This window comes from Colletotrichum tamarilloi (genome assembly GCF_030869305.1).
Source record: "Colletotrichum tamarilloi strain Tom-12 chromosome Unknown Scaffold_16.1, whole genome shotgun sequence".
Taxonomy (NCBI): Eukaryota; Fungi; Ascomycota; class Sordariomycetes; order Glomerellales; family Glomerellaceae; genus Colletotrichum; species Colletotrichum tamarilloi.
Genome location: NW_026849399.1, coordinates 696,403 through 714,602, shown reverse-complemented (window position 1 = coordinate 714,602; position 18,200 = coordinate 696,403). Strand labels below are relative to the sequence as shown.

At 51.8% G+C, this 18,200-nt stretch overlaps 4 protein-coding genes across 4 annotated transcripts; all 4 read right to left on the bottom strand.

The window, feature by feature from the left end:
• Window positions 1-1,394: 1,394 nt before the first annotated feature.
• Window positions 1,395-3,392, bottom strand: CTAM01_06171 (uncharacterized protein; the record flags this gene model as incomplete). The annotated part of the gene is made up of 5 exons (XM_060522200.1): window positions 1,395-2,134; window positions 2,184-2,420; window positions 2,479-2,961; window positions 3,015-3,213; window positions 3,267-3,392. The coding sequence occupies 5 exons, from the start codon at window positions 3,390-3,392 to the stop codon at window positions 1,395-1,397; spliced, it is 1,785 nt and encodes a 594-aa protein (XP_060383390.1).
• Window positions 3,393-5,774: 2,382 nt separating this feature from the next.
• Window positions 5,775-6,113, bottom strand: CTAM01_06170 (uncharacterized protein; the record flags this gene model as incomplete). The annotated part of the gene is made up of 1 exon (XM_060522199.1): window positions 5,775-6,113. One exon carries the CDS (start codon window positions 6,111-6,113, stop codon window positions 5,775-5,777), a length of 339 nt encoding a protein of 112 aa, XP_060383389.1.
• Window positions 6,114-7,428: 1,315 nt separating this feature from the next.
• CTAM01_06169 (uncharacterized protein) lies at window positions 7,429-7,679 on the bottom strand (the record flags this gene model as incomplete). The annotated part of the gene is made up of 2 exons (XM_060522198.1): window positions 7,429-7,611; window positions 7,665-7,679. 2 exons carry the CDS (start codon window positions 7,677-7,679, stop codon window positions 7,429-7,431), a joined length of 198 nt encoding a protein of 65 aa, XP_060383388.1.
• Window positions 7,680-7,731: 52 nt separating this feature from the next.
• Window positions 7,732-9,378, bottom strand: CTAM01_06168 (uncharacterized protein; the record flags this gene model as incomplete). The annotated part of the gene is made up of 3 exons (XM_060522197.1): window positions 7,732-8,164; window positions 8,630-8,839; window positions 9,233-9,378. The coding sequence occupies 3 exons, from the start codon at window positions 9,376-9,378 to the stop codon at window positions 7,732-7,734; spliced, it is 789 nt and encodes a 262-aa protein (XP_060383387.1).
• Window positions 9,379-18,200: the final 8,822 nt, after the last annotated feature.

Genomic DNA, 18,200 nt, shown 5'->3' with positions numbered 1-18,200 from the left:
TCTGGGCGAGGCGGCTTTTGGGGCGCGTATTCGGCTTCGTTGCCGTACTTGCTGTTGCTGCGACCGTGACTGCTGTACTTTGCGGGCAAATACTTGAGCTTGTCGTCGTCGCGGGGCTCGTCGTACTCTCGGGCAAACTGCCGTTCCATTACTGACTATCTATAGTTGGACCATAATGTCCAAGCCGGAAAGCCAAAAGAAAGGTAATCAAACTCTCGAGGTCGTTCAGACAACTCTTGCTCGTCTCCCTCTTCCCAGTCATACCTCCCCAAAAAAGAACACAACGCGTGAAAACAAACTCCCGTCATCACATCATGTAAAAATCTTACTTTCTCTCCCGCTGTTCAAGCCATTGATAGCATTTTCTTTTCTGACACCCTTTTCTCCGTCCCCCTGGCACCCGTTGCAGCCGTTTCCACGATTTTCAAGAACACTCCCCATCTCTTCTTCCAAGCGCCTCGTCTGGCATGAAATTCGAAAAAAACAAAAACAAAAAGCAAAAACAACAAACGGCCTAAGCCAGCAACATCACAAGAGTAGAGGAAGAAAAAAGTAACAAAAGAAAACCAGTCGTCCTTGTCGTAGAGGTATCCTCTCCTCCGAGTGAACCAATCCGTATATGCTGATGCTCGGGGTTAATACGAAGATGAAGTAGAAGCAAAAAGACACTGCCAAAAAATTTGGACAAAAGGAAACGTGTCTTTCTCTCATGACAGCGTGAATGCCGTGACATGAGTATCGGATAGCCGCCGGGAAGATTGTGTGAAAACCCAAGCGTCGACCTCGTTTTAAATCAGAAACAAAAACTCCAGCAAATCGACACGCTTCATCGCTCTATTAGACGCGACCTCGACCCGTCGTCGTCGTCGTCGTCATCGTCTTCGAAATGACAAATGTTCCCGCCACCCCACCTTGCTTCATATTCTGCTTATGTGGTCTGAAGACTGCTGTCGCTGGTTATTGCGCTCCGGTATGCTTCCGTTGTCAAGTGATTGCTTCTTGACCCGCAGATGATGATACGAAAGTAGAATTGCCGCTCCCTAGGAAAGTGAAAACAATGGCCGTGCCCATTAAAATCCTGGAAAGCACCTTTCACGCCGTCATTTGGTTTCCCGTTCTGATGTTCCGATGTACCTAGTCCTGTAGCCTTGAGGTTGTGGTTGCTGTGTTGGTCGCGCCTAATATTTTGTTGATTTGCTTCGGAAATCCCGGTGGTCGTCAAGTCGAGAGAACGTGCCCAAGTCACCCTAAGATCGTGTAGGCCGTTAAAGTGTTGCCGCAATGGGCTTTAGTCCTGAGCTGTGCTGTTACTTCCAGCCCCTCTTAATATGCGGAAGACTTCATGATGCCTCGCGCTGGCCAAACCATCTGTCCCAGGTTCACTTCGTCTCAAATCAATGCATTTGTCCTCTTGCGAGTGCTTCCGCTTTCCCGCCCGACCCAGGTAATCCGCGTGTGTCGGTAGGCAGGTAATTTGGGAACCCCTGAGAGTTCTGCACCGGCGTTTGACTGGCGCTTACAGGCCGGAAAACCTGATCAAAGCCGCTCCGCGAGATGTTGTCGTACGGTGTGGGAATGTACTGGTTTTGGTTGAGTGGCACACTAGGGTTCGCAAAGTGTCCTTGTCCGGTTCCGGGTTGCTGCGGTGTGAACGAGTAGACGGAAGCGCCACCAGGTGCTGCTGAGCTCCCTTGCCATGGCTGTGAATAGATCCCGGCATTGTTGGTAGTTGAGTACTCCGTAGGTGAAGTGTACAGGGACGTGCGACGGTGCGGATCGTGTGTCGTCGGTACAAGGTCTTGAAGTGGCATGCCAGACTGGTGGATGTTGTTGGTTTCCACAAAATGGTGCTCGGGATGCATGTTTGAGGAAAGCATCTGTGTCGAGTATTGCTGTTGGCCGCGCATCGGCATGTCGCTCATGTAAGGGCCTCCGTGCAACGGCCCTGTTGGGCTATGATCGCTGGTCGAGTTATGCAAGAGATCGTGCTGTGGTCCCGTCTTCGATGGCGATACGCTAGATGTGATTGAGGGATGTTCGTCCTCTTCCTTGACAAAGCCATTGTCTTCATTGTCCGAGGGATAATTCTCTGAAAATTTGTCCTCCGACATGACGAAAACCTGAGCATCCCCGTCTAGAACTGTTAGCAGCGAGTCTGTCGGTGTGACAAAGTTTGCGCTTACCAACTTCACCGTTCTTGTACCTCTCCTCCATCTTGGCAACCTTGAAAATCTCATCTAGATACGGCTTCTTCTTGGCATTTGTTTTGTTCTCTTTATCCGCAAAGAAAGCCGACATTGCTTCCGTCGTCGCTTCTTCGAGCTTTAAAATGCTCAAGTTCATTTTGCGGATGGCCGGGTGTTGCTTCTCAGGTGGTTCCACGATCATTCGAAGTATGTGACACAGAAGGTGGACTCGCTCTGTCCTAATCGTTAGTAGGTGCATCTAGAAAAGGTGCTTGCTAGAAGGAGATATTACCTCGCTTATAGAGATGATCAGGCTCCTTGTGTCTGACCTTCTCTTCTTTCGTAGGTCCCCATGGCTTGGGCCACCAGTCGGGGGCCTTTTCGTCTTGGCCAGTATAGGGGTGATTCGTCTGCTTCTTAGGCTCAACCACCTTGACCCAAGCCTTGGCGATGAGCTTGCAGGCTGTCTGCTGGCAGTTTTTGAATCGTTGCTCGTAGAGATTCCACAAGTCCTTCTCGTCGCCCACTTTCAATGTCTTCTTGGAGCTCGATGCAACCACAATCGCAACGTCGTCATCGTCGTTGGTAGGTCTCCGGTAGCCGCCGCCCATACCTGCTCTGTGCCTCTTGCGCGTCTTGTAGCTTCCATCCTCGTCATAGATATCGCCGCCAAGTCGACGACGATCGTGTCGATGACCATAGCTGCCACCAAATGCTTGTTGATAGCCATCACCGTCAAGGCTGAATTCGGAATCATCATGAACAGGGGTGGCAACTGCGTTGTGGGGGTTAGTAACCATATAGTACGGCACAGTTTGGATAACCCACCAGGACGCACACCACTCCCGTGGTTGACGTTATTCACATGACGAACGAAGTTCTTCAAGTTGAAGAATTTGCTGTAAGCGTTGGGTTGTCTCTCCGGCGTATTCATGAACATCTGTGTAGAGCCATCATCCAACACGGCTACCATGAAGAATCTCTTGGCTGGAATGTTGCAGTGATCACGGAGGGCCTTCTCGATATCCTACTGACTGTAAGTGATCTACGCCAGACGTCGATAGCGTTGCGCCTACTCACCATCGGAGGTCTGCGAGCGTCGCGAGCTTCGTGGTATCTACCATCCTCGGGGGGTGGATGGTCAATTGGAAATCGTTCAGGGGGCCATTGCCGAGGGTAAGGCTCCCGATTGTAGTCGCGGACCATGGCCACGGCACAATTAGATCAGAGAGCAAACCGAAAGGAAGAAGAGTGCGTCCACTTGTTAAGGCAGGAGAACCGAGTCGTCGTATGAGTTTTAAGAGGCTATCGTAAGCGATTTTGGTGTGTAACGCTGCCAACCAAATACAGAAGGTGATGGGACGAATACGATGTGTAACTACACAATGGTTAGACAACATTGAGGTGCTGATATCTGCATTCGAATATCCTACAATATGTGGTAAAGGGTGGGACTTCTGAGAGATGATTGTTGTGGAACAGAAGTAGGTGTGTAGGAAAGGACCACAAAAGTCAGACCTCAATGTGATCCCGGCGTGATCAAGCCTAGCACAAGGCAAGATTGTACTGTTTTGGGGGATATTCAAGCCTGATGGCCACGGGATGTTGTTGGAGGTTGGCTGTGATATGTCGAAATGACTGCGCGAGGGTAGACGGAGTAAAGAGCCAGACTCGCCCCGACGTTTGTTTAGCGGGTGGCTCAGTAGATATTCCAAAGTCCGGCCGAAGAATACCAGCCAGATTGGGATCCAGAGCAGACCAACAGAATAGGAGCGGGATGCTGCGTCGGATCGTAAGTGTTGGCTAGACAAATAGCTTCCGAGCGTGGATCTTGCTTGGTGCAGTGAAATTGCTAGACGCTGTTTCGTGGCTAAAGAGACGAAATTGACGTTCCAAGTGAAAGATACGACAAAGCAGGAGGTTTGTGATCCGTCAGGGGCGTTACGGGGTTTTGGGGGAAAAAAGGTCGGCGGAGAGAGCGGGACCGGGTGGTTCAAACAAATCTATCAGTTCGCGAGACTGGGCGCCAGGGCGGACCTCAAAGTCCTCTTTGTTTTCAAGACGGCTTGAGACATCGGGGGGAGAGCCTCTCCACTGGTTCGCGGTTTTGTCTTAGAGCGCAACTCTCCACGCAATGTCTCGGGGAGGGAAGGGTGATGTGTAGAATGGACTGTAGACCAAGAAAAAGGTGATGCTGGGGAGTAGGAAGGGGGGAGAGAGCAAAGCAGCCAACAAGAATGCGTTTGCGATGCTTCCAAGGCCGACACGAGGAAAATGGATACGGCTGTCTTCGGAAGAGAATCAGAGGAGAAGGAAAGAGCCAATGACCACGAACTGGAGCAGTGGAGGGTGAAGGCCCTAGATGAGTTCGAGGCTCGCGGGCTGAGGTGGATCTTGGAGGAAGGATGGACCTGCAAGGCGGAGGCGAGTCGAGCTTGTCGACGGGTCCCGTACCTCTCGTAATGATCTGAGTTAGGGCTTTTTAGTGTATCTCGATTGTTGCCGTGGTATGTGACAGCCAGCTGAGGAGTGCGGGCGAGAAGCAGTGTCCCGCAAGCGAGGGGGGGTTTGAGCAGAGAGGCCGCGCAGACAACTTGAGGTCGAGGGGCAGCGAGACCGGCATCCGCAGTTGTGGAAACATGAACGAGCAGAAAAGTAGGAAGTCAGACCAGGAGGTACCCTGGTCTAGTCAGCGTGAGCTTCTACCCTCCTTCAGCTCTTGGCTGGACTGCAAGTTGAAAGAACCAGGGACTGGTGAGCCGCAGTAATATGGAGAGGACGTGTCCGTCTGAGTGCCATATGAAAAGGCAAAGAAAAACGGATGAGCACACACGCCTGAAGCAGAACAGCAAGTCTTTCCGGCGCGGGACTGACGACAGTGGAGTAAAGAAGGGGGGCGGGATAGAATAAAAAGGCTTTCTCAGGTAAGCCTTTAGATGTGGACGTGGTGGAATGTGGTCAGGGTATCCGTACGGATACTTGTGAAGCTGTGCAAGGGGAGAGAGTAGGACTAGGTTGAACCTCCACTTTCTTCCCTCCCTGGTCCGCAGCCTGATAAGGTGTGGCAGGTGCCAGCCAGGAGGAAGAGTGTGCTCGAGAGTCAAGAGTTCCCGTACGGATACACCACCATCCCATCCAATGCCGCAGCTCGACATCCCAACAGGTGGTCTGCAGGAGACCACAGTTCACACCCACCCCTCCCGAGGCAACCCCCCCCCCCAGCTCATCCATGGTGTTTGCACTACTGTGAGCAGACCAAGTAGAGCATGTACTATACCAGACATGGGCGGTACGCATCTTCGTGCATACAAGGCCTGTACCAGACCAAACACAGCCAGATGTGGTCGAATGGAGACCCTAGTCGTAGTCCTCCCGGCCAGAAACCCACCATGTGCTGTCACTGAATGCGAGGGTTGCGGAGGGCGATCCTCGTAGCCCTGGTCATCCTCCCCAGGCACCCCCGCTGCCAACCGTCTGCAGACTGAGCAAAACTGCTGCAATGGCCCGCAAGTTGAAGGCTCTGATCGGCCAGAGCCCGGAGTATCTGGATTTGCAGATGTCTCTTCATTTCTCTGGTTTCCACTCACCTCAAATAAGTCGACGAGGTTGGCCTCTCAAGGTCTGAGTTTGCAACAGATGAGGGCAGATTGGCCACGGGGACCACAAGGCGATGGACAGATTCCATCCTGTGGCAACGTTTAGCAACTCGAACACCTGTTTGGTGCGAGATTCGCGAGCCGGTGCTAAATTCGTCGAAGCGTTTACCGCTCTGTCCATTCTCAGTTGAACTGAGTAGCCGGCTGTTGCGAGAGGTAAGGCCAGACAAAAAATCATAATTTGTGTGAGTGCATGAAGGTGTGGGAGACAGCCCATGTCGAAGAGCAGGGGTCGAAGTGAGACAGCGGTGGGCCGGGCTGAACGGCGCATCGGTCGGCAAAAGCCTTGCCAGTTATACGGGTCTCCATTGATTACATGGCATTGGCTGCATCTCTGGATGGCCATTGCATCATTCGAGCCCGCGCTGTTCGTCTCAGGGCTTTCTTTTCCTCTCGTGATGTTGTTGCACGCTAAATAAGCCTTGAAAGACTTCCTGGAGCACCCTAATTACTTTTGAAAAGCTTCATTAAGTATTAGAATTATCAGGTAACTGATGGCATGGAGACTGCAACCCAAGCAGGGAATAATGAATGTCCATTCAGGCTTTTCGGTTCGGAAAGCTAGGACTGCTAGTAAGAAATATCGAACGGTGGGTCGTTGTTGAATGAGGGAGAGAGTGAAAACCATTGGTACAAGTCGTGTTGGACTCAAGACCGAAGATGCTACACGCGTCGAGATATAACAATGACATGCTGCCACATCGCCTGTTTCGAGTAATCAGGGCTCTCGACTATTGTACGGCTGGCGTGCTGTCTAACTCTAGCGAGACGACAAAAAGCAACTAGAGTGACTCGCGGGTTGTTGTGAGTAGCCTTCGGGAAGCTTCATTCTGGAGATCTGTGAGTTAGGAGGACTGTGCCATTCAAGATCGCCGCTTGGTCACGGATCGAGGTGCCTACATGACAATAACTGTCCAGTCTATTCAACATAAGTTTTGACCAAGCGCTCTCTTAGCTCAAAGCTCTCTCCAAAGATCAATGGCAGGGATTCGGCCGTTCCCTACCAGTAGTAGCCATCATCGTCGTTTTGGCATTCCGAAGTCTCGCAGGAACGGAAATGACCCCCAAATAGCCATGTTGAGTTCGCCGCTAAGCTCGCTATGCCAGCGCGGGTGCGTTTTGTGTGGCTTTCAAAAGTAAGTAGTGTTTGTAGCATCCATTTCTAGCGCTTAGGTTCGCCCTTGCTTCCAGACGGGGTTGAGCGGGGGCCTTAGGAGGCAGAGGCCGGTGTATGACTCCGTTGCGTTGACTTGAAGGCGCTTCACGAAAATTTTGACAGTTCAGGGCCACCTGCGGGAAGCGGTACGGCGCGGAAGTTAGTACGTTGGCATGGCAAGCAAACAAATTTTGATGGGGATTCGGTGCCCCATCGGAACATGCGGGGAATGCTTCTTATTCGTCGCTAACCGTGGTAGAATGGCAAGGTGCATGTCCATTCAGACGGTTTGTTTGCTCTTGCCAGGAGAAGGCCGCGGGCAGGGAGAATGGAAGAGGGTCGAGCATGGCTGGTTGCTGGATTGCCAGCAAGAAGGCCCCTCCGCTGGCCGTGCTCAATGGGACGTCGTCAGACGGGTGGTTAGGGCATGCTATAAGGCCGGGGCCGCAAGATGGGATGAAGCCTGCATAGGGAGCGGATCAGAACCAAGCATGGCGCGGTCGGGGATGGGTTCCGAACGGGGGGTGACCTGTTTGGCGTCCTGCCCTGGCGTCTTGTCGCATGCCAGAGGCGTCTGATCCTTGACTGGAGGTGTTTGTAGTTTGTACGTCCGCTTGTGAGATTGTCAGCTCCATCCGGTAGGCATTCAGGCATGCGGAGTAATACTGTATGGATGGCCATGATGGCCAAGATTGACAACTTAGCGTTGCAGTACAGTTGCGACCGTACGCAGCTAACGGCGAAGAACTGCAAAGCTATCGCCGTTGTTCGTCCAGCGCGGCTGAAGAGATGTCGACGTCAGCGAGGCAACAGACAAGGCAACGAGGACAAAGGACGGTTGGAAGGGAACGCGGTTATCGTTCAACGGCTCCATTCCAGGGTTCAAGAGGTAGGTATCGGTATGTGCTGGAGGCGGCGCAGGAATGCAGTAAACGTTGAAGCCAAGAAACGCATGTTTGCTCCCTCTACGAAGAGGTACAGGGAAAGTGGTTGGTAGGTGGGTGATTAGCAGCGGGCCTGGGCCGGGCTTCCAGAGTGCGCGGAGCAGTTGCGTGGGACAAAGGAACGTGGGCAGCGGAAAGTCGGGTGCGATGTTCCCGCACAGTACCCGTAGGCGATGGCAGGTTGAGCCGGCGATGGACTGTAGGTACGGAGTACGGAGTAGACTATATTCGTAGGCCGTAGTTTGGAGCCAGAGGCGTCGGTGGGCAAGCTTCGATTGATGCTGAATGGACGGGTGACCGAAGGGGAGGGAGTGTGAGTCGAGAAAAGAAAACTGCTGGAGACCGATCACGAAGTTCGGGTAAAATGGCGGGGATGAGGATTGGACGGAATTAGACTGGACTGGATTGGACTAGATGGATTGCATTGCATTTTGGGGGGAAAGCGGCAACGGAGTGGTGATTGACAGAACCGTCAGCCAACCCAGACGGGAACGTCTAGTCAAACTTCCATGCCAGGTGAACCGAGAGGTACGTACCGCAGGAGCACGTTCCGGGTGGGAACAGGGTGCGGCCGCCCATCTACGTACCTAGGTAAACACTCCACTTATTGGTAAGGACAGGCGCGCCGCACGGAGCTTCGGAGCCAAATACAAAGTCCAAAGTATCTCGGAATGCACCACAACTCACCCATGGACCAGTACACCACTACTGCCCGCTCTTGCACCGTCGTACTGTACCAAGCCGCGAGGTAGGGTAGCGTCCGTACGAACCTTGTCATCTTGCCGGGATAAGCTATCCGCACCTCCCTCCTTCTCTCTCTCACGCTCTGTACGCGATTCCCTTCCGTCAGTAGCAGGCATGGGCGCACTGAGCGTTATGTCAGGCCCAGGGGACAGTCTGGCATGCCGCATGCCGTACGCCCCCAGGCCGAACCAGGATTAGAACTGCAAACCAAGACCAGGACCAAGACCAACGGCTTTCCAACTTCAAGATGGTTCCTCCTCTCTGTGTGATTACCTATCGTTCTGGCATGCGGACGGGAGTGTGGGGGACTCGCACGGCAGACAAACGACGTTAAGTCCGGATTTTGTTGCCTACTTGCACCGTCTATCTGAGGCGTCGGGGATAACTTCGGGTCTTGGTAGGGTGCCTTAACCAATTAGCAGATTCGGACGATACATGCTGCATGCACAGATACAGATTCGTGTAATCGACAATGCAGTGTGTTTAAGCTTCTCCCCTGAGATCAGCGTCATTCATCCCTTGGTTCATGTTTGGGCGAGCCATTACCCTTGGTGATAGGCTTGAGTATCCGTGCTCGCTTCCTCAGAGGTTCGAGGGACTTTTGCCAACGCCAACAATAAGCATGAACCGTGGTACCTGCTTGACGCGGGTGCAGACTTGGACCCTTTGCTTTCCTCATTCTTTTCGTCCATTCCCGAAAGACTGCTCGGTACCGAAGTATGTACCTATGGTCCGCTAGTTCTTGCTTGCTGCATTGGTGAAAACACTGGTAAATTAATGTTCCCTCCCGCCGGCCTGTGGAAGTTTTCGGACGGGGTCCTCGGCATCGGTTCGGGCTTGAAGTAGACTATGTGCTAGGAACGGCCCGATCGTCACGCCGGTGGCACCGACCATCGACCGTCTCTAACCTACCTACTGTTACGGCGAGGTTTATCTTTTATACCCTAGGTCCGTCCAATGTCGACTGCGCCTTTTGACAACCTGGCGGACTCGGACGGACTCGGACGGCGAGAAACAGGAGTTGGGAAAGAAAGAAAAAAAAAAAACTGCCCTACTTTCTTTCGGCCCCGTTTTGAGGGCTATGGGGGGAACGCATGGTCTGATATTTTGTCATGCCTTTTGCCGAGAGTTCGGCTCCCTCACTGCCTGCATCGACGACCACATTGATTAGGATGAGTCCTGCGTGACCACCTCGGCCTCGCACAGTATAGCAAATGGGTCAGATATGTTAGCTAGCCGGTTAGATACCTCATGACCACATGATGGAAGAAAACTTCACGAACATGAACATCCTTTGTTATACATGCTGATCATCCTCGTCTGCCTACAGTTGTGGCATGCTTGCTAGGCACAGATACACGAGACTGGGTATGGTTGGCAAATTGCTAGAAGCTGGTTTTATGACCAAGTCTGGTGCTCTATGTACACAACTTTGCCGACCGGGAATACGTTGGAAGGGCCCACGATTTTTCCAGGGTCCAATTTTCGGCCCAAAATTCAGACTCCCGCCCCGGCCAGGTCCTTGCACAATTCTAGGCTAAGATAGATCGTGTCTCTTTTTCCTCGGACGGTACTCCGTAGACCCTAAGCATGACCAACCCCGAGGTCAGAAATGGAGGGGAAGAAAGTGTTCCATGCCGCCTTCAATGTCCTGATTCTCTTTTCCCAGATTTTCTTGCCCCGAATCTTCTTGCCCCAAATGTCAGAAAACTTGCCTTACTAGGTAAGGTAGTTGGTTCCAGCTCAGAGGCAAACCCAGACTGGAAGGCACCAAGATGCACTTGTCTTTTCCCGCTTACTGAAGGTCGCAAACTTGGTTAGACTACTGCAGGGAGGAAGGTGCCCTGCCACCAGCGTGCTTTCTCTTCCACACTTCTCGCCCTTTCCAGGTCCCGACTATCACCAACGACAGTCGCCCCCTCTTTGCTCTACAAGTTCCAAACCCAAGCCATGGACAAGACAGCGTCTCATTGGCCGCCGAGGTCTCACCTTTCTTTCCAGACAGGATCCGCCTCTTTCCAACTTCATGATTCCGTCAGTACCACCGATGTTTCCTACCTACATCATCACATCGCGCGGCCTCTCATCATCCTCGTCTGTCTAGCCCACGCTACTCCTTTCTCACCCCGTCGAGATCCATCACCGGGTCCATGACGAACTTCTCTGCAACACCATCATTTTAATCCCTCGTCTGCGGCATGTCTCACGCCCTAGCGCCTCACTCATCTAGGTACGCATCTTCTTGAGTAGGACCTCCAGCACAGCAAAGTTGGGACGCTCTGTATCCGTAACCGCCCGTCTTGTTCGCCTGAAGCCACATACACTTCCGGCTCAGGCACTGTGGATGCATTGAATACCTAGCTGTGCTCTTCAAGAAAGAGGTGATGACGCCGTCCATTCTTGGATACATGTGCATCTAGTCAAGTCCTGTTACACAGCAGGCTGTCCACGCTCCTGTGCAGAACCAACTCCTTCCTGAAAATGGCGCTGGAAAAGCATTGCTTACGGGTTTGAGGTGGTCAGCCGGGGGCCGATCCAACCATTTGACGCGCCCACATTGACCCATCAATGGTTCGTTCTGCTCGAACACTGCAGCAGTACTCACACCCATCGCCCGCCGACTCACCTGGAACCTACCGCCCTACATTGGAGGGCTCGCTCGGCCTAGTTTGTCACATATTGCACTGGCTCGTCTCGAGCGATAGTGTTAAAGCAAGATATCGTCACATCCTATCGATCCAAAACTGCCGGCCTGGACAAACCCACGACTCCACCACGCTAGAGAAGGTCTTGCAGTGCTGCAGCTGCTGCAGCTATGCATGCTCATGCTCCGAGACCACCACCTTCTTTGCGGCCGCCGCCCAGATACTCGTACAGTTGCCAGCCAACCATCAATCCCATGGCCACAATGGTCAAAGGCATGTCTGAGGCAATGTGGTTAGTGGGAAAACTCGACGTCTCGGCGTAAAACACGAAACCCCGCTGCTATAGCCCATCATCACAAGAAAAAGCAATAAAGCCAAAGACCACCTGTTGTCTTGCTTGCTTTTTCCTCTGAGACGGCAATTACTCCGCCGAAGAGCGCGCAACGATCGGGTCGTTTGTTTTTCCCGATTCAATGACCTCTGCATTTTGAGCCAAGCAGCCGCTTAGGGCCGGTCGTAGGCTGCATGAGCTCAACGCTAAATTAATCTTTTGGTAAAAGACTAGTCGTGCTGCTGACGCCCCGATTTCTAGATGACAACCCCCATTACAGACAAGCGGCGATGCGTTGATCAAGACCCGCACCAAAAGGATGTGTCTCGATCGTATCCGGTTTCGGTATCCTCCAGGCGACGAGACACACCTAACATGATATTGCCCAGACGCCGCAAGTGTCTGTTCCAGTCGATGGGAAACGTTGGTTATTGCTACGTTGATTGTTGCTAACGCCCCGTCACCGCTAGAGGCCACGCAGGATTGCCGGGTGCTTACCAGCACTTCACAATGACGAGATAGTGTGAGTGAACGCCTCGTGGAGCAGGTATGCACGTTTCGACCTCTCTGGTCACCTTCCGCTATTCCGTCTGCACGAAGCGGCCGGCGTGAAGAAAAAAGACTATACCACTCCCTTGGGACGGTCGATAGGTCGGTAAAGGCCTGCCTGCCAGCTAGGTCTGGCAGGGAGTACCACACCAAGAGGGGTTACATCAACTATTTGCTAGCTTCATCCTCGGCTTCCCACCATGCGCCCCAGATGGAGTCTCTTGGCATCCTTTACCCGACTGCCTTCTAAATGCTTCGCGACAAACTAAATAATCTCGGAATTGTCGCGACAACATTCGGTGAAAATCGTTGCAGACACATGCTGACTATAAGTCGGTCTCCCAGAGAACTTCAGGCACATCCTGACTCGACACTTCTCAGGTTGGAAATTCGACGGCGACCACGGCGGGCCCATGGACCAGGCGGACCTCGGAGACAAGGACGATACTTTGGAGCCAGGCGCAAGCAAACCTATCTACTCAGCAGATTACACAAGGAACGACGAAGCGGGGTTGGTCCGCACGCCTCAGCCAACTGAATCTCTAACAGACTGGCTGTTAGGATATCATCGCTCCAAACTCCTACAGCATCCCCAATCTTTACGCCCCTTTGAAGCTAGGCATGGGGTCTCGGACTTGAATCGAAGCTGTGATTCGTAAAATCTTTGACAATTCCCCTGGCTTCCGTGCAGTGATTCGTCCTCATTACAGGGATCACGGGCGTCCATTTCCGTCCCCACAACCACCACCGCCGCCAACAGTCACATCACCAAGCCACGCACTCATCCAGCTGCTGAGCGGATCAGGGGATGGCCCTGGAGAGTCCCTGGAAGGCCGTTGGCATTCGCACATTTCACACTGGAAGTCCCCGGCTGGCCTCTCCACTTATAACCGTACCTTACCTGCCATTACGGATACAGCCCGGTTCTGACAGCTCACTTCACTTCACAATTGGAGCCATCTCCACCCCCATTCCCTCTTTTTCGTCACCTTACTCAGGGCCTCACGGACGACCTGAATGAATGGGCATGGTGGTCGCATCCGATACGTCAACCAATTCTTGCCTGCCGGTCCCCAGCTGTCTACGTTTCTTCCGTAATTCCCCAGCAACAGATTGCGGCGGCAAGGTGTTGCTTTGATTTCAAAGTTTAGCTCAATGTCTGTGTTGCCGGGTTCGCTGCCGGACGCTTTGCTTGATCCGGGAGCTGTGCGCCAGCAAATTCTACGTCAACCTCACTTTCCCAGATTGACTTGACGCTTCTGTATTAGCTCTTTTTTCTGTCGTTTTCTACGTTCAACTCTATTTCGACATCGACGATGTCGCCAGTCTTCACAATCGCCAGCCAGGTCGGAAGTCTTAGGTTTACGGGCACAGCACCATTTTCAGGCATGTGATTGACAGGTGTTTGCTTGCTGCGCCGTTATTTGCTACGCCGCAACCGTTGATGTTATGTTATCTCTTGGTCATTTACCAACAAAGTGGTAACGAGGACCGCAGACCAACTGCATTGCCCTCCGTTGATATGTACGCTACATAAGACACCCCCTCTGAACCGACAGGGAAGCCTGTCAATAGCTCACAGACCAAGAGAAAGGGGACAAGAGCCAAGATCATCACCGAATCCCAGGCCCATCTTTGTTCTAATCTACTTTTGTCGTCACTCTCCGGACCAGGCTGTCTCGGAGCCTGGCGGATAGATCATTCAGGAGCTTATGGACTGGGGTGGGGGCTGTGAGGGCATACCAAGCTTGCTTTACGAGTTCTCGGCCTAATTTGATGCGATCTCCGATGTCAACGGAGTTCGTTTCCTTTCAAAGCCGCATCCGCCATGGTCGTCTGGAACTTCGCGTCCGAGGGCAATGAGATGCTCGTGGGAGAGGGAGTTGTCGTGTGAGGCCTTATCAGGCGTGTTCATCCCAATGATTTCTCTCTTGGGCGCGTTGAGGACAATAGTCGTAGGCTGTAGTTTAGTAAATATTACGAGGCTCACAAGGGCTCTTTATCGTCACACAAGACTCCAGCCAAATTGAGGCGAACTGGGCCAGTCATCTTCATGGTTATGATTGCATCATGACCGCCTATTCTATACCAACATGCCTTCCAATGGGCGAACATAGAAGGAGGCTGCCTTCACGAAGCTCATAGGATTGAACCGAAATCAGGGGTGATTTCGATCATCTAAATGATAACGACTGTTCATCATCGGGTGAGCAACTATCTTGTCAGATTCCTGCGACGAGCCACTGCTATCGAATTCCGCTCTTGTTGCAGTGTCACCGATTATGTCTCTCCCAATTGCCATTTTACGCCACGGCTACGCCGTCAAGTTCGAGAATAGCGGGTTGTCACAATATCAAGATATTCCATATATGCGGTTCAAGTCCCTCGAGAAAACCCCTTGCTGAGACTGGTTTACTTACAAGACCTGCACGATGTTGTTCCGAGGATGATATCAAGTAATCAAGGGCAAAGAATCACAATGATACGGTAACGCAATGGTGCAATGCTTGGTCTGTTGTCCTCCTACTCATTTTCTCACCCAGCGCCATGTAAACAGCAGTCGAATCGCATCCGCGTACTCGTCTGGCGTTACACGGCATCGGCGGTGACACAACAGCTTAAGCGGCTACCGTACTTTCCTCTTCGTAGGTAGCTCACCCCTTACCCCTTCGCTCGATTGTGGGAAAGGAAGACGCAACGGTAACACAGCTTCGGCCGTTGGATGCTCGACTACAAAGCACACACCCACACCAGCACTCCTAGGTGGTATTGGGAGGTGAAGAAGAAGAAGCTCACCACCGACCAGGCCCCTACGTTTAGGCTCTCCTGCGAAAGAGGTGGATGATTCGTTGTTTCCCACCTGGCTTGACCACCTACCTCCCACACCGTCCCTCCCACACCATTTACACCCCCGGCCCTTAAACATTGTATTAAGGTCCGGCGCTCGAGGAGAAAGGATTGTTGCCTGAGCGCTGGCGTCCAGGTTCATTTTCCATTGGGCAGCTGTTTTGAATCACGAAACGTATCTTTGTATTTGTGTTTATCATGACACGGATTTCTTCTCTCCCGTGCTCTGCGACCTTTGTGGTACGTTTCGAGGCATCGACAAGCCTTTGCAGCGACTAGGGGGGTTCCCGCCCACGGGCCTTTTTGCTGCAGACTTTGCTGGGGCTTTTCCCACGTGCGGCGGTGAGAATGCAATATATAGGTAGGGTATATTTCCAATAAGGGGAACAGACACTATTTTCGTGGACGATGCAAGCCAAGCTGATGGATGATAACCAAAATGGGGTGGGCAGGTGTGCTGATCTCCTTGGACATAGCCTAATCAAGTAGGGTGCGTAATTTGTATTTGGTCAGACTGTAAGCATCAAGCATACATGGCGAAAGAGGGGGCAACGGGGGGAGGGATGTGTCTGACGACTCGATCTAATACGGACGAAATGCAGTATGTTAACACGCTATTGCTCTATGAAGCCCGCTTGGAATGGTGTTCTTTTCCTTTGCGCTCGCTTTCGGGGGAGAGTATCCTCTTGATGCATACACTTCACATGATCGTCAGGACTTATCTTCTATGGATTGATGAATGTCTGATGGTTCTCTGTGTGCGATCCGAGTCAGCCTACTGCTGGTGGTAGTGGTCGAGAGGTGGGCGCAAGCGCGTATGATATGAGCCTCAGATCCGGGATCGAGAGAAGGAAACACACATCGTGACGGGCCCCCGGGAGTTAAGTCATGACGGGCACATTAAGAACTTGATCTAGTCCAACGCGTAGGGAGCTGAGAGGGTGCGTACATTGACAAGGACTGCTCCAATGAAAAGTGTCGACGCTTGAAAACCCTGACAATCATTCTCAGCTGCTAGCCGCACATGAGATAGTCGCGTATGTTTCTCTTGCCAGTCCTTCGAGGAGCATGGGGAAAACCCCGATCAATTGAAGCTTACCTATGTTGCAACGGATACATACTTATCATATGAAGGCCACGGCACTCGCCTGTGTTGTGTCTCAAGCAGCAAAAGAGAGCTCGACTTCATGTACCCCCTCCACCAGGCCGGACCCCGGTGCGTCAATTCCATGGATTAATTTGTTCGAAGAGGGGTTCTCCAAAAGATAGATCGCAGTAGTACTCTTGGTCTGTGAGTAGGAACAAACGCCACCAGCTGGCGATGCTTTGGCGCGGCTGCTTACTTATTCCCTTATGCTTAAACGATCATCATTCTCTTTGCGATTGGAGAAGGCTTGCCGTCTCATATCATGATCGGAAGAAGATGATAGCTCTCGCTCTATCCCGATATATGCCCCGGTCAAGTCCCTTAGTTTCTCGCTTAGACTCTCCGTATTGGTGTAAGTTATGGTAACCATCACAGTCCAATGTTCCTATCTCGAAGACAGGTCCCTTTTACGCAACGAATCGAGGCAGTGACAGCTGTGAAAAAATCTCTGGTATTGTGGTACATTCCATCCAAGGAGTTCTTGTTTTTGATAGATGACATTTTCAATATGGTTTTTAGGCAAGCAAGTCGACCGGGGCGGTTTGTAGACCGAATCATGTTTCCGATGCTCCCGCATGCGGTATCGAGTCTATTTAGAGATGTCCTCTCACTCCACGAGAGCAGGGAACCAACGAAATTCCGTCTTTGATCAACCGTATGACCGCAATCGATGAACACGTTAACCTGAAGTCAGACAATGGCCAAGGATCGCCTGGTCATCAATAACGCGATGGATCTTCTCTCACACAGAGTCACTATTCTCCACCAACTCAATTCCGTAGAAAGACTCGTCCATTCCTTCGGTATGACAACCCCCACCGATGCTCTCAAAGACCTTTCATGCCGGAATCAGGTTGCTCTATCATCGGGGTCTGGAGCTGCATCGGGATCTGAACATGCAAGGCAGCGAGGCGCTTGGCCGCAGTCTATCAGAAGAAAAGAGGATGAGGAACAGCATTTGTTCGGGCGCCGGCAGATGATGGCATGTCGTTTGTGTTCCGAGTCACAACGCGTGTGTGTCGTCGATGACGGGTAAATAACCCGGCGGCGTAGAGAGGTGGAAGAGAGTGTATGTCCTATTCATTAATTTGGACTCGGGGTTGTAGTCGGGAAGACGATAGGTAGTAACGGGGTTGCTCTGGGTCGAGCTTCTAGAATGCCGATGATGGACTTTGGAGATACCGACTGACCTCAACGTCCAATTCTCTTCTCCTCGACAATTTGATGGCCGTCGCTTCAGAAAAAAAAAAGGGGGGGGGGGGGACGGACGAGGTCATGGCAGCTCGGTGCCCTTTGTTCTGTCTTACAAGCTTAGTTGTACATTCGGACATGCCCCTCTATGCCATCAATCTTTACCAAGAATCCTGCACAGTGGCTTGATGAACGACGTGGTACAAGCTATTCGAATGTCAGGGCCACATTCAAGCTTCGTGTGAGCAGACACCATATTGGCTTCATAAGTTGTTGACGAGCTCTAAGATGGAGAAAGTAGTACTAGATCATGACGAGATGAAGCAAGCATCCCAATACAACACAGATCTCTATGGGTCCTATCATGGTTTAGGCGACAATTCACCGACTATTTGAAATGCAGCTGTCTGAACTTGAAGTTGTTGGAAACACGAATCAAGGTCCAAAGGTGGTGAAAAGGGCGCGGGGGATGTGAGAAACTTTGCGAAAGATTTGAACAACAGAGATCGAATTCTGCGATGCTCAGATATCACTATCTTAGGTAGAAAGACCCATGGGGCCTCGAGTCTAATGAGCTCACTATTTATTCAAGAATGAAACTGGTGTCACCGTCTTCCTGCTGAGGGCATTCATTATAGTGCCAATGTTCGCCGGGTTCGGCAAGGATAATCGTAGCTTTCATTCCCACGTGAAATCACTTACAACGTTACCAAACCAACAAATCTCGACCAGCCAGTACAACTTTAGGTTATATAATCGGATGTCTCTTCTACGAGGCAATGTTCAGACAGATGTTCTTCGCTC